Here is a 16,244-nt window from a genome sequence, read left to right on the forward strand (position 1 = left end):
ATGCAGGCTTTGGCAATGGCACTCATCAAGCCATGGGCAGAGCAGAGGCTCCCCACTTCAAGTCTGTCACGTCAGCTCAAAATCCTCATCTGCAGCGTGTGCGACATCCCTACACCTGGCACTCCTGCGGGTGAGGTTGGACCAGTGGCAGCAGAAAGCGGAGGTCCCTTAGTGAGGTGTGCTGACTGTCCCACAGGCTCGGACAGCAAGACACGACACAGGTGTCATGTCTGCCGTCGACCAGTGTGTCCTCGCCATTACTACCCTGCCTGTACCAACTGCATGTAAGGCATAAGGTAAGTTAAGAGTTATCCCAGAATTTGCATGTAATCCTTAATTAGTATAATGGCTATGAATAAACATCACTTAATGGTAATTTCTAAGGAAATTCATATAGTCAAAAAAATTTGGTCATTTTTTCCCTCTCAAAAAATGCCATTTTTTGTCTCTCTCTCCCACAGTTGTCAATGATGCAAGAAGACTGTGCCTTCACCAGACAAGGCTCACATGTCCTCGAAATGGGTGGACCGAAGAGCAAGTTTCCAGCTCCATTTTTTTTTTTGTTCTGAAATTTATCATTCAGGATTACCTGTTTTTTCAATAATTTTGCTGTCTTTTTAAAGGGTCCGCCATGGTACCTTTTTTTTTTTAATTTATGTGATATTGCATGTTTTGAAATTAAAGAAGAGTACTACAATTTGGCATACAGTGTTGTACTTTTACATAAATTGATGAAAGCTGTATTTTATCCAGGATATTATATCGGGTAAAATATACCCAACGTTAGTGATGGTGTTACTTATTTTAACGTTAGTGTTCTAGGGTTAATGAGAATTTGTATAAATACAGCAAACATATGGATACTACAAAAGGACAAAATAATGGCCACAAATGTCACATGCTATCTGATCATAAATCCTCATAAATATGTTATTGTTTATAACAAGCCGAGTCAAAATGTGCTTCTTTTTAGTGTATTTTATTACTCTCACTTCATGTAAAGGAAGCATTGGAATTTGGAAAATACCACCTTCCCTAAGTCCAGCTTTTTTTTAATTAAATGTACAATTTTAGTTTTAATTTATCATTTTATAGTATTCTAGCTGCATCTATTCGTCCATTATTGTATACATCCCTCTTTTCTTGTACTTCTCTCTGAGAAAGCGGTGATTCTGTGCTTTTTTTTGTTTCTTTCACTTCCACATAAAACATCAGAAAATACAGTAGCACCTTTTATGGTCAACTTTAAACTCAATGTCAGTTACACCTTCCCAAAGAACATTATAGGTATATGAAAGTATGAAAGAATGTATCGAGTAAAATACTGAACAAAAGGTTGTGGTTTAAAGCAAAAGCAATTCTTAAGGTGTATTTCCTAAATGATAATAAAATGACAAGAACTGTCAGCAACCAAAGAACAAAAAATGATGTATTCGGGGGACAAAATACTTTATTGTCAAGTTCATAATAATCCTTTTTGCTGTGACACAACAACTTTTCCGTATATACAAGTTATTCACAAGTGAGACTACACACACGACAGTACTATTAAACCGCTACAGTTCTCAGTGGCATCTACAGGTGCTGTAATGTAGACCAACAGGAGCTGCCTTCCCGTTTGTGTCGTCATGTATGACAAACTGAATGTCCAATCTTCTCCAAAAAAGAAAATAAATCTGCCTCTCGCCCATGATGTTTGCAATCCTGCGGTTAAAATGCTGATGTTAAAGATGCCAACATTAGTCATCATTTGTCAGTCTCTTACAGACATGTGATGTGTGACGCAGCTGCTTCACTGACGAATTTAGATCGAAAAATGTCAGCACTGACTTTGGCCAGAGAGGGAAGTTTCTCTTTTTTCTTCATTTTAAATCACAGCTTACTATGCTCAAGTGACGTCAGAGAAAAAACAGCATGTCGGTCCAGAAAACACATTTTACAGCAACGTAATAACTGCTACATACTGAAGGTAGAACCAGGTGAACGTCCTGAAAAGTCACCTGTGAGGTGAAAACGATGAGGAAGATGTTCTTTAAGGTACAGGCCGCTTTCTGTATTAGACACACAGATGAAGAACCAAAGAAAACAAAGTTATTGCTGTGGCAGGGATGTCCTGTTTTTAAACTCACTAAGATGTTCCAATTTAGGAAATAACAAGGGAAATGAAACACAAAGTCACAATGTCAGCGAAATGTTCTCTAAAAGGTTTTAAAAAAGCAAGATGTCGCTTAATTATTTCAACGTCAACAGGCTGGATTCTGTGTTTTCTGAGATTGTGTTTGTTCCCATGTATAACTCTATTCGTGCTCACAGATCTAAATCAGAACATAAATGTTCCTGTTGGCATTGAGCTGTGGATCATTTTAAACATATTTTGTTGCATTTCCCTCTGTGCAATGTTTTGTGGTTGTTGCTCTAGTTCACGTCAGGATGTTTCTTCACTGGGTCATCAGAGTTCTCAGAGGTAACATCAATTGAAGGCTGGAGCACTGCTTGGTGGAAGTGTAGGAGTGTCGTCTCTAAATGCGTCTGACTGGAGGTCTGCAGAAGGAAATGACACAGTGTTTATTCTGACATTAAATGCTGCACTGCTACTAGCCTAGCCGCGCTAGACTCATGCTCTAAAGACACAAGGGTCTAGGCACGCTCGACAGGGAGGGAAGCGGGTTAAAAGGTTGTCTATCAAATCACTCTGCAGCAATTGGGTAGGTATACAACCAATCAGCGAAACGAATAGGCTCCAAGAGCGCCGGAAATCAGAGGATGCGGTAGTTCGGTGAAGCCTTATTTATAGTCAATGGGTGAAGCTCAAGTATATTACAGACATGTTAACAGAAAGATTATTCAGAGTCGGTGCTAATGGAGCTCAACGACTGTTGTCGTTTTTGTTGTCGACCCTGGCAGAGAATTAAATTCATTGCCGTGGGTTGTCTAGCACGGCTAGGCTAGTTGTTTCCGGTTGTTTCTGTCAGAATCGCCGCGCCTCTGTCGTCACTTAGTTACGCCCGCCTTCTGGCTCTACACTTCATGGTGATTCGTCCGGCCAGTTTTAGGAGCATCCAACCTCGAGCCTTATGGAGGGTAACTAGACCCACCCTGGTAGAGAATTAAATTCGTTGCCGTGGGTTGTCTAGCGCGGCTAGGCTAGCACAATACAGCCTTCAGCTTGTATATTCAGTAAACTTTACATATAAATATAGCTCCAGAGTAGGTTTCTGGCACATGTAATATTGAACACATTAGATCAGAGAATCCTTTTTGATTCTTCTCTCTCTTGTTTTGTAAAATTACAAGAGAGTTTGTTATAAAGCCAAGACAGATTTGGGAATTCTGTAAGATATGTATTGATTATGTGTTTTCTCAGTTTGTTAGCTTTAGACGTATGTTTCCCAAGCAGCCTTGATAGAGGTAGCTGGTGTATTACTACTGCATGTGGTTAATAAATCCCATTTATCGTAACTCTGTGTGACTTTGCTGGTTGTTTGGTTTGTAGCAGCCATGTAAGAGCAGTTTCTCAGCAGCATGCAGTCTGAGCAAAGCTGGATTAGCAACTGGGATTAGCAACTGGGCAAAAAAGGCAACTGCCCAGGAACCACAGACCTTCAGCTTATCAAGACTGTCATATTCATTTTCTGTCAAGCAGATAGTCATTTCATCTCTGGAGTACTTGTCGGTTTCCAGAATCCTGCACAGTTATTGAACATTAGATGTATATAGCGCCTTAATGAGGGCCCAGAAACCAGGTTTGCTCCTTATGATTTACAATTTTACAATTCTACAGTTCCTTTTAGCAGACGCTTTTACCCAAAGCGACGTACATCTGAGAGCAGATACAACACAAGCAAGGATCTAGTCAGGAGAAAACAACCTGGATAAGAGCCACAGAACAAGTTCAAGAGTCAGAATAATACCGTGGCAGTAGACGTAATAGGATTTTTTTTTCTTGCAGTCTGTCAAGTGCAAATGTGTTCAGTGAAGAGCTGGGTTTTTAGTATTTTCTTAAAGACTGAGAGAGACCCTGCATATTGAATAGAGTCTGGTAACTCGTTTACGTCCACTCAGTTTGTTCATTTACAGTTTGTTTGTAATTTTGCACCACAAATTAACAACTAGCTGTAACAAGTTTTTAGTCCTCATATTCTGTCTTATAGACAGACTGTGTCAAAATTTCTGTTTTTATGTTTTTGTTTTTACTGAGCTAATTTCTTGGAATGCATCACTTTTGAGGAGTTTAATACAGCCTCAACATCTGCAACAAACATTAAATTTAACTACACTGAACTGTTGTCAGCTGGTGTCATTGTCAGTTTTGCTCTATTTCTGTCAGTGAATCATATTTTAGATGGGGCGGGACTCATCGCTATGGTAACAAAGAAAATATAGGAGAAGGTTCGTGCAGAAGACAGAAGTTGTCTTTCCAACCATAGGCTGCATATAAAAATAGAATTGTAGTCAAGATGTCACCCATCAGTTTGCGAACCACCTTTTTAAGTTTCAAGTTTGGAATATGCCTCACCCATCTTGGTATTTTAAAAGTGGACATGACAAGGATCACACTGAGAACCTGACACTATGCACAAAGTTAGATAGCAACTTATTCCCCTCTAAATGGACAAAATGAACATCTTGTTGTGCTGAAGTAACTTTATGGATTGAGACTATAAATATGTCAGGAAAATGTTTACTGAAGTAGTAAATCAGGGGAGAAGAAGGGTCCTTTTCTCAATGATTGCACTACCTTTTGCAACCAGAAGAGTCGCCTCCTACTGGTCCTCCTACCTCATTAGAAAGAGTGCAGGTTTAATCCATTTCTGCATTGGCTTCACATTTTAGAGGTACTTGGATACAATGCTTCTAACACGTTGTTAGTGTACTAAAAGGGTGCATTTTAACCCAAAACATCATCTTCTTTTAAACCAAGTAGTTTAATTTCCCAAACCTAATCCCAAAGACACTAAAAAAGCCAAAATAATGTTCCAGCAATGTCAAAATATAATGGTCTCACATGAGACAAAAAGCCCCAGCATCCTGCTTGAATGCCCCCCATTTTATTTATTGCACCAGCCTGCATGTCGAATTAAAAAGAGATTCCCAGTGTGTTTAATTAGGATGTGAACAAGTATCTAAATGTGAGGAGTTGGGGTGAGAATGTGTTGGTCGTTTCTATGGATAATTTGCACACATAAAGCCTCCGGCAAACTCATATTTTTACCATCACACAATCATCACGTAATCAATAATAAATCGTTCAGTGTCAAAATGAAATAAATTATTGAAATATATCCATCAACATTACCTTAACACCAAGGAAACACTCGACTTTATCTTTTGTTTATCAAGTTCCCAAAATGTTTGAGTTGTCGATAGAAAATTAGCAACAATTTTCCACATTTTTGTTATATCAAGGCTCTCATATTCATTTTCTGTCAATCAGGTAACTGATTAATCAACTAATCATTTTTCAGTGGAGCACCGGTTGGTTTCCAGACGCATGAGGAATTGATTACAATAAGATTTATATTTGGGGTTAATGAGGACTGCCAATATAAATTTTTGCCTTTGAGCCTTTTAAGAGGCTAATCTTGACATGAGTCTGTTGGTTGCTCACTCAGTCATCTTAACACACCCACACCCACACACCCCCCCCCCCCCCCCCACACACACACACACACACACACACACACACACACACACACACACACACACACACACACACACTTTCATAAGTAAAGAGAAGTGCCAACAAACAAACTGCTGATTCTGTGTGATAATTTACTGCAGCTGCTTCCCACAAACGACATTTTTTGATTCTCTGTAAGTGTTGCTTACATCCGCTTATCTGAGGTATTTTTAAACACATGACCTATTCTACTAAACGTATCCAAGCAGAGAAACAAGACGTTTAAAATGGGTTACTTTTTAAATCTCATAGAGAAAATATAACTTAGAGAGTGTGATAACATGTCCAACTCACCAATGAGTGTCAAGCCTTGCTGCGGGTTCAGTATAACTGACGTCTCCTCTTCCTCCTCCTCCTCCTCCTCTCCCCAATCTGCAATGTTGGCTGGGGGGATGCACTGCTCCAAGAACAGGTCCTCCTCGTCTTCGTCCATGTCCATGTTCTCTGGAGGCCAGCGCAGCTCTCCGCTCTCCACCTCGCTCACCTCGGTGGGTTCCACAACGATGGAGGGCAGGCGCTCCTTCTCGTGGTCGTGGTCCAGGCTGTTCAAAGAGGTCTCTGGGCCCAGGACCACCTCAACGGGGTCTGGGAAGATCTGGAGGGAGAAGAGGGTTGAGAACAGAGCAGATAATTCAAAATGAAATGAAAAAAGTTCAATTTAATAGAATCAATAAATCTACGTTTGTTTAAATCAAACTCTGAGTTAATTTTATCATATTAACCAGTAACCAGAAAAGTGTCTTTCTTTTAATCCATATTTTCATCAGTATTCATGTCTTTTCTGTTTAGCATTGTGTGACAAACCTGCTTTAACAGAACAAAGACAGAATAATATTGACATTTTATCTTAAACTTCACCAAATTCAGGTTGATATCAATTGAGAGAGTCTGGTTTGTGATGACTAAATCTACCTGGAATGGTAATCGTTGCTCCTTCCTTTGCATGTCTTCACAGTCTGGATCTTGGCCACTCATCTCCATACCTCTGCATATGAAACAGAGTCATTATAAGGCTAGAATAACTCTTTGAAATCTGAAGCCTGGAGGAAATCTTTAAATGAGTCTGTGCAGAAACCTTCTAAAAAAAATTTAAGAAAACAACCCAACACAGTAAAGCTCCAGGAATCTAAATGTTTGGCAGAACTCTGGTAGTATGACTTTAGAGCCCTTTTACTTTACATGAACCGTCTTTAGAACCCTCATTAAAATCCCTACAAATCCTATATGTCTGTCTGACTTGTTATACGTCTGCCACAGCTCTGAGGCCCATAGTTGGACATTCAGCCACACTGGATGAAATCACTTCATCCGGTTTTCTATGAAACATCATCATTGCCCCTGAATGCCACAGAGTCACAGCTGAATTACAGTAGGAGCACAATATCCAGCATGCCTGGCCTTTCATTGGTCAGAGATTTCCTGTCCTACATCTCGCTGGCCAAAGCTGGTCAATCCATGTGAATTATGAGACCATGTGCAAGAGTGTGCGTCTGCTAACACACACAAACACTACAGATTAGTGCACAGCTCAAACAGGGTTTGATACCAAAATGGATTATGTAGTTTGGCGCTCATCATATTTTATTTTCTGACAGAGAGCCTGGCTGAACAAATGCTCTGTTTTGGCTTGCTCATCTCTTACGCAGAGCAGCGAGCCTCAGCAGCCGCAGACTGCTGTGATGGGTGAGAAAAACACCAGTTACTGCTTTTCTCTGTTCACAAGAAACCATATTCTCATGACCTTTATCAGACTAGTGTATGTACATGCAGTTTGAAGTCCACTTGTTTCAGTTACATGCACGAATCTGTCTCTATATCCAACTTCAATCTGTTTATGGTCTCCAGAAAAGCCGACGAGGGGATTAAGAAGAACTGGGGATCCGAGCGAATCCTCTTTTTATCCCTCCCTCCTGCTCCTTCTCTCGCTTTCTCACTCTGTCTCAGTGTCTGTCCTCTCTGCATAAGTACCAATCAGGGTTTGTTGCCGGGTGTAATGACACAATCTGCTAAATCTTGCCTACTCTTTAATGAAATTTCAGCTGTAAGGCAGATCTAATCTCCCGTCTTTCTGTTTTTAGACCATGTTATTGGGGGCTTTTTGGTATTTGCTAAGAGCAGCACCAGTCCTATCTTACATCCTGTTTTGAAAAGAGAACACAAAAGGATGTCACCATGGAAAAGATGCAAATATACAGCTCATTCCTTCTAAATAATAATGGTGCTTAGCCTAGTACACATAGAGATATAAACACAGCATGATTTGATGTTAAGCTTATGTTGAATCCTAATATTTTTGGTGATTCGCTTACAGCAGCACTGTGCAAAAAATTCATCCTTACAATGAGTCGACAACATTTTTCTCCCAAGATACAGTCGTTGAGCCCTTTAAAAGATCATTCTTCATTTTAGTTTTAAGCCAGTGTGAATGTCTGCCACAATAGAGGTCATCTACCAGCCAATGTAAGGGTCTGAGTTTCAATGAACTGTAGATCAAGCTGAGTTCGTGGTGTGCTGGAGGTCACAGGTCAGATGGACTCTGGCTCTCAAGCATTCAGATCTGCAGCAGCAAGAGATGGTCGAAAAATATCTCCAAATCGTTTATAATACAAAACGGCTTGTGTCTGTGAACATGCTTCCCTCTGAATCCCTCTGAATATAAGAAGAATGTTTGGTTCAAGCGAGTTTCTCTCTGCCTCTTTGTCTTCTTCCTCCTGCTCCAATCCTCTCCCTCAAATCAAATTCATCTGAACTGATTTCAGCCGATTTTTGATCCAGATCGACGTCATGTGACAGATCTCAGACTTATCATTCCTAACGACATGCTTAAGTTCATTGTATAATATGACAAACGAAGAAACACTAAAGCCAGTTTGCACAACCGCCAAAATGAGGACGCCCTGTTCTCGTCCAAACAGGATCAGCTTTTTTTTTTTTTTTGGGGGGGTGCGCTATCATTTTTGACCCACTTGTGAGCGTCCACAGCCCTACAGTTCAATTTCTGATATTGTGCTGTTGACAACTGTGTTGTGCTAAGCTGTTTGTGCGCCACCTGGGATGGAAACTTTCAGCAGCTATTATGATGAAGAAGCTTAACCAGCGTGTAATCCCCTCATATACACTCGCTCTGAACACCTGCACGTTTCTGCTCAGTCAACAATCAGTCATTGTTTTCACAGCGTTCACTGCATTTGACTGGTGAAATAAACCGTGTTTCATCACTGCAGATTTCTGTAATGACGGAATTCTACATGTTCAGTGACAAATATCGCTACATTTAAGTGTGTCATCGTGTTGAAGTGTTGACACGAGTACACAAGAAGGTTAAGATTAGCGTCAGCAGGAAACCATAGTGATAAAGAACTATCATTTCTTAAATGGTACATTTGTGAAAAGACTTCCGTGCAAAATGAAGTAAGACATTTCTTTTCCTGTTTCCATCACAGAAAGTACTTGCTAATCACTGTCTCAAAATAGAATCTTCTTTTGTATTTTAATGGCCACTTTCTGGTCCATTCAGAAATGATTGGTGGGATAAATACCTGGTAAACTGATAAGACACACAAAGTTACTTTGCAACATGTTGGGGTTTTGCAATGCATGAAACCAGGGTGAAGAAACTCTGAGGACATGTTGCAGATGTCCTTAATGGTTTCACATTTCCTATTTTGCACCACCAGATTTGTGTTTTGGATTTGATACGTGACTTAAAGCAGTTTGTTCATCCTACCAAGGACCTGTGACCTCTCAACGCCTTCAGAACATCTAAAACAAAAAAAAAAAAAACATCACTTGTCACATCTTATAGTCTTATAGTCTTTGTTTTTGTCTCTCTTTCTCTAACCTTCACACATAGCTTTGTATACAGGAATCTTCATCTCAATCTTTTCAGTCTTACACTTAGGCTCATCATGCAAATACAACGCCTGATAACCTCTTTATAGGTAATGTGCTACTTTTTGCCTTTGGTGTCTTATTTCCTGCTTGCATTGACACTGAAGGTTTACTTGTTACTCAGTTGGCTTCAGTGCAAAATCTTAATGCTATGTTACTGTCATTACCTAAAAAGAAATTGCAAACCCAGAGAAAAAAAATCGACATAAATGCATGTACACACATCACATCATCAAATCACTGAATTCACTATGTCTGTAATAAATCACGTCTAAATAGTTTGCTTCTGTTTCATTCCATGCATACAGTCCTCTCAGAATTTATTAGATTTAGCACCTATAAAAACTTTTATAGGACACTCCACAAATCATTCTTCTTGTTAGGACTGTGGAAAACAAAACAAATTAAATCATTTTTTGTTCTTTTCACTCTTTTTCTATAATATACATGAAGAGAAATAACTACCAGCTGTGACCATGTAGTGAGGCGGATTGCCAGCTTCTGTTTCCATTGTGAAAAATGAACTTTCACTCACAACTTTGCAACATGGATGACAAGTTCTTAAACTTCTCTTGAGAAACAGACGTTTAGACATTACAGTTTTATCACTGTGTAAACTCCAGGATCGAAAACTTAAGAACAGCTACTTCAGGAAAAGGATGTGGTAAATATGAGCTGGTCAGCTACACCTACATCTTTCTATTTTGATGGAAACTCTTGCTTTCTCTGTCTGAAACCTGCTGTGCGACTTTGCGTGAGGTTATCTTCGTGACTCTTGTCTGTTGAGGTGAGCTCACAGAAAAAGTCATGAGGATCCTGAAGGAGAACGTAAGGATTCAGTCTGCTAAAGCCCACATTCACACACACAAACTTCATCTCTTACCCATCAGTGGCTGTCAAGCATATGTCCTCTCCATCTTGGCACAGTTCCACGGTGGTGAAGCTCGGCTCCTCCACAGCGAGTACAGGTGACACAAGCGGGGGTGCAGCAGGAGGTGAGCAGCTGCCACAGCATTCCCCCTCTGCAGGGCCTTCACTGAGGTTTGTGGCCTCCAGGGCGAAGCCTGGATGGGGGGAGGGTTAAACACCCTCAGAGATCTCAGGAGTTTTGCAGGTGATCAGGAGGTGGATGTGTGCCTGGCCTCCTTTATCAGCCAGGACAGCACTCGATGTCTCTCGTCCAAATCAGTGCCGAGTCCCTCTACTCAGCCACAGTCAGCATTTGCTCCTTCATCTCCCGTTTCCAACTTCCTTCCTCATGTCTCTCTCAATATCCCTCCCTGTCCCAGCCCACCCCACTGCCGGGCTTTGGAGAGGAGCAGGATTAGCGTCTCTTTCGATTACAGAGGCTAGATGGGTGACGTCAGCCGGGCTTGACAGTCCCCTCTGATGAGTTGGCACACTGGGTCGTTGGTGCATCTGTAAAGAAACACATAAAGGGCACACAGATGGCACATGGCTCCACTGTTGATGGATGCCAAATCAACTCAAGAGGAGCACAACTGCTTAAAAGATGAACATGGAGAAATTTTGCACTTTTTATTACTGTGGTTCATTCTATCTCGCTCATCCCATCTGTTTGCCTATCATTTCTCTCTCTCTCTGTTTCCAACTATGTGTGTGCTGTTGCTCCATCAGTGGATTTAGATTTGGACGATTCATGGAATTAGCCCAGGGATCAAGGGCTCAGGGGAGGGGAGGGGATATATATAACAGGCAGCAACTATTGCTAAACAGACAGTACTGCTAACAGCAGTGTGTAATCCCCTCTGTAGGCTAAGTCAGTAGTCTATATGTGGAACAAGGTAGGGAATGAGCCGGTGTAACATGAAAGGCATCTTTCCTCTGCAGAACCTGAATGAATTTTCAACTAATGAAAAACTACGAGGGAGGCTGACACGTAATCTGCTGTTTTCACAGAAGAGAACATCTGTCTGTAATCAGCCTGTTCTGCATGAGCAGGACAGTACTTCTCTTTCATAACTCAAGTGTTAGAAATATGTGACTTTTTCAGTTGCTCAGATTCAAAATCAGTTGCTTAATGGAGTTTCTGAGCTGCAGTCCATGTCAGTTGAGAAACTATTGCAATATTTAACCCCCTAACAGCCACCAGGTCACATAAGCACACAACTTTTAAAAATGTCTGTCAGTATAGATATACTATGCTATCTACATCTGTAAGATTCACCAGTTCTGCGCTGTTCCGCTCATTTTATGGAAAATCCCCAGAATGTATATGATTATTTCTAGAGATCTGAAATGTCATATAGTGAGCTGACGAGATGCAGAAGATATGCCGTGATTTCCAAAGTTTGGACATCAAACATACTGTAGTTAATATTATTTAATATGGCCAAAAAACAACATTTTCTGCACCGTTTGTTTTGAGTTTGAACTGATGTAGTTTAGGATGTATTTTAGCCACAAGCTAATGAAACACATTTTTAGAAAGTGGAAGATGTGGTCTGACATCACATGTGGATTTTGACCTTATTATTTTCAAGTAAACTTTTCCAATCAGGTAATCAAGTGATATTCACATCAATAGAAGTAAGAGGTTAACACAAAATATAAAATGTACATTAATATCAAGGCAGTAAGTTGTACAAATGGAATTTTTTCAAAAATATATATATTAAGACAGTATTTTATGCACATTACAGCTGGTTAAACAGATATTGCCATGATGTGTTCTAACAGAACTGGTAGGCTTAATCACATTAACAGTGGCTCCATTCAAGTCTTCCAGTCAAGCCTTAGTTGTACTCCGGACTATAAGGGGTCTCTGCAGACTCCTTTGCATATTACTGTTCTAACATTGGCCTAAATGTTAAACAGAAAATGTGATACCTGTTACCTTCTGAGGTGTGTCATAGTATCTGTGCAGGGATTGGTTTCATGGAAATAGAAAAGTTTGATACACAGACATAATTTTTAAGAGGTAAATCAATGCCCTGAGAGGGATTTTAAGAGAACAACAAGACAACAAAAGCAACAGTCAAACAATGTTCAAGCTCTTGCTAATAAGCCATCATGTTCAGTATTTGGGTATCATTGTTAACTGGTACAGCTAAATAGAATGCAATCATCACTTATGTTATTAGTTAAACCTGTGCTTTTTCTTCAATGAGATTAAAATAAGTCTTTTTTGTAGTGTCTGCACTGTTCCGTTTCTAGCATTCTATAATTTAATGACCACTATGCTCTACATGTGCAGCATGTAACACTATTGTGCATACATTCTGCATAGTCTACCTAAATATGGTCTGCAGAAATACATTTATATATTCTGCATCAGCACATCACAGTGTCCTTGTACAATTTGCTGCACAACTGTAATGTACAGAACTGTGCAAAAGGTTGGAGCACTTTAGATGTTAATGTGTGATGGATGTTCTTATCCATCCATTATGGAGGCATCTGATCAGTCCCAACGTCCTTCAGAAATCCAACATTTACAGCCACAGTCATAAAGAACCATGTTCAGCAAAAAGAGCAACCCTTGGAATCTATGAAGTCTTTTCTGATGCCACCTTGCACAGATAACTGTGAGCTGCTGCTGCCTGCAGCTGAGTTATTAGATGATGAAACAACAGCTAGCGGACAGACGGGTAAAGGCAGATCAACAAGACAGTCTAGTCTATGTATGCTGCATGTAGCTGCAGTGTGTTTTTCCTGTACAAAGGAGGGTGATGTTCCACATGGTGGCAGATGTATGGCAATGTGTCCTGCATATAGATATCCCACACACTTACTTTGGAGCTAGTCAAATTCTCAAAAACTCTTAGACTGTTTGATTGATTATATTAGTTATAGGACATTAAACACACAGATTTCTTTGGGGGGGGAAAGTTTTTCAAAGCATCCAAACCAGATAATTTGTCAGCTACTGCCAGGAACACTCGACCACTCAAAAGAATCAGCTACTAATCTCTGTTAGTAATATTCATAGTATTGTTATTCACTTTTGAATGATTTTCTATTCTATCTTTGTAATGGGATTTTACTTGACAGGCATTATATTATTTTGAAGTATCGGCATGCATGTATGCAATCTAACTGCATTGCACACTGTGTCCCAAGTTCTCCTAATATGTTTGAGAATATACTGTTTTTTCTGTATTACACCTAAAAAACATAAATCATATCACTATGCACAGTTTCTGTATCTTTGCACAGAAATGTTCTACTTTCTGTCTTTCTACCCTGATGAACTTTCAGCAGAAGTTCTTCAGCATATTATTTGATGACAAAATATGAGTGTGTGAGCTGCCATGGTGATAAAACTACTGAAGCTTATGGTGATATATTGAGAAATCGCACAGCATTAAAGTTCTCTTCCATGTAACTGTTATTCAAGGCCCATGAGTCAGCACATGTTTCAATGTCACGCCCTCCACCTCCAACACTGCTCAGTGGCAGGCTGAATCCCAAACCGCCCCCTACACACTATACCTACACACTACCCCTCTGTTTGCGTGTTCCCGCGGAGGGTCCTCCATATTAAGGGCCATCCCAAACCGCGTAGTGCGGAGGGAGAGTGGACTGTTCAGCCCTTAAATAGCGAGTCTGCATCAATGCTCACTCTCGACAACTTTTTCAGGAAGTGCAATGTCGAAATGGAGGAGGAAACAACATGCATTATTTCTCCCACGCCTTTTTCACACTAACAGAACATCACAAAAAGAGTGGTGAAAAAAGATAAAACAAAAGAAACAAATCTTCTTCTCTGCTGACGTTTGATTTAATTGTGCACCCCCTGACACCTTAAAATTTGAACACAACTGACAGAATTCATTTATTCATTCATTTGTTGGATTTGAAATGCCAGATAATAGGACTGGAAAACATGTGGGATGATTTCAAATTATTTGAAGCAGAATGTAGCCCCTACATCATTGCCTGCAACCTGTGCCACAGCGCTACAGCCATGCACAGTAGGCGTCTTTGTGTTACCATGGCGATGACGTCTTCCGTTTTCTGGTGAGGCGACAGGGTGTCCCATTCCTGACGATCGTATTTATACCCTCCCCCTTCAATTAAAGTGCCCTCCACAGCTGCGAGTGTGACTTCTTTTGGAGTGACACTCGGCAGTGTAGGGGGAGTGTGTAGGGGGCGGTTTGGGATTCAGCCGCAGAGTCTCTCCCTTTCCCCTCCTTTTCAATCATTTCCTTTTCCCCCAGGTGGGCGTAAGTGTAGAGTGCAGTCAGGTGCAGGCTATTGGATAATCACCTGCATGAGTCCACCTGTCGGAGGGAGTGGTCTACTTGCAACTTTACTACCTCTACTATATAAGCAGAACTCAGACCACTACTTCACAGGACTGTTGAACTACTCCAGGTAGTGTAATTCAGGTCATTGCTCTGCTCTTACTTCATGTGTTTATCCTGTGTGTTAACCCGTTGTCTCTTGTGCCTCAGTTCTCGACCAACTTCGCCTGCTCTCCCTGGATTTTGTCTGAACCTTCAGTCTGTCACCCACACTCCTGGCCTTTTCCAAATTCCATCCTGGATCATCACCACCTGGCCCCTCCACCTGCCTTAGATGCCATTCCACCATGCCGCATGCCTCCTCCACCCACATTCCCTCACCCCCTCTCCCTACACTTGACCCAGCCCAGGTCGAAAACTACAGACCAGTTTCACTCTTGTCCTTTCTGTCTAAATGAACTGCCATCAACCAAGTCTCTGATTTCCTCTCCAACACCAACTTGTATGACCCAAATCAGCCTGGTTTTAAACAGGGTCACTCTACCAAGGCTGCACCCCTATCTGTAACAGAATCCTTCCATCAGCAGCTCTTGATACGGTTAACCACCAAGTCCTTCTCTTTCCACTCACTGAGTTTGGCATCTCAGGATCTGCCCTAGTTTCACAATTCACACCTTTAGCCATGTGAGATGGATTGACTATAAATTCTGTAACTCCCCATTAGTCAGAACTGAAGAAGCCTCCTGGATGAGAGTGAAATGTCTTCAAGAACCGACAAGAGAAGTCCTACGGATTCCTACTGAAGCTCCTATGATTACCATGACTTGAGAACCTACACAAACACAGTGTTTGCGTATTTTGTTAGTGTTGCTCTTTGGGCATGTTGGCGTTTGTTCCTCCTATTGCTTCTGCCACACGGTGTGTAGTCTAGTCTTTATCACTTTCCTAGCTTGGTGTTACCAAGTCATTAGTTCCTGTCTGAATAAATAATAATTGCTTTGGTAAGCTGAAGTCTTTGGGTTTGTATTCAGTATGTCTTTGCTCATGTAATTTAGCCTCCAGTCCAGTAGGTGTCTCCCTCCAGAGTGCTAACTTCTGTTTTGCCTTTACGTCAGTTCCTGTAGAGCTATTAGTTCCTTTATATTTTTAGTAAATATTTATTGTAATTAAGTTTATTTCTTGTCCTGAACTCTGGTCCATTGTTTCTCCTCTCTGTGACATTTAAAGCTCTCACCTTTAGACAGTAAAGGTCAGTCAAATTTTACTTGAAGTTTATTGCAGCACTGCCTCTGTCCAGCTGCAGATCTGTTACTGAACAGAAGTGATGTGCTCTCAATAATGCCATAAATAACTCACAAAACACACGCAAAAAATCTGAAAAACCAAAAATGCATCATTTTGCACATCAAAATGGCTGGTTAAAGGCATTATTATAAAACTTATAAAAGAAACAATGGTGTGGA

The 16,244-nt window shown here is 40.7% G+C and overlaps 1 protein-coding gene across 1 annotated transcript; it reads right to left on the reverse strand.

Moving 5' to 3' along the window:
- Positions 1-1,430: 1,430 nt before the first annotated feature.
- lbhl (LBH regulator of WNT signaling pathway, like) lies at positions 1,431-10,901 on the reverse strand. Its single transcript, XM_051958240.1, has 4 exons — positions 10,455-10,901; positions 6,593-6,665; positions 5,975-6,275; positions 1,431-2,541 (listed from the first exon to the last, which is right to left on the reverse strand). The coding sequence occupies exons 2-4, from the start codon at positions 6,659-6,661 to the stop codon at positions 2,471-2,473; spliced, it is 441 nt and encodes a 146-aa protein (XP_051814200.1). The 5' UTR covers positions 6,662-6,665; positions 10,455-10,901; the 3' UTR covers positions 1,431-2,470.
- Between the last annotated feature and the right edge of the window lie 5,343 nt (positions 10,902-16,244).

The sequence above is a fragment of the Acanthochromis polyacanthus genome, chromosome 13, assembly GCF_021347895.1.
Source record: "Acanthochromis polyacanthus isolate Apoly-LR-REF ecotype Palm Island chromosome 13, KAUST_Apoly_ChrSc, whole genome shotgun sequence".
Lineage (NCBI taxonomy): Eukaryota > Metazoa > Chordata > Actinopteri > Pomacentridae > Acanthochromis > Acanthochromis polyacanthus.

Bases quoted from the DNA above. Each gene is read 5' to 3' on its own strand.
- lbhl (XM_051958240.1), bottom strand. From the start codon at position 6,661: ATGGAGATGAGTGGCCAAGATCCAGACTGTGAAGACATGCAAAGGAAG. The intron at 6,276-6,592 runs GTAGATTTAGTC...TTCTCCCTCCAG, and splicing joins AGCAACGATTACCATTCCAG to ATCTTCCCAGACCCCGTTGA. The intron at 2,542-5,974 runs GTGAGTTGGACA...TTCCTTCTGCAG, and splicing joins GCAAGGCTTGACACTCATTG to ACCTCCAGTCAGACGCATTT.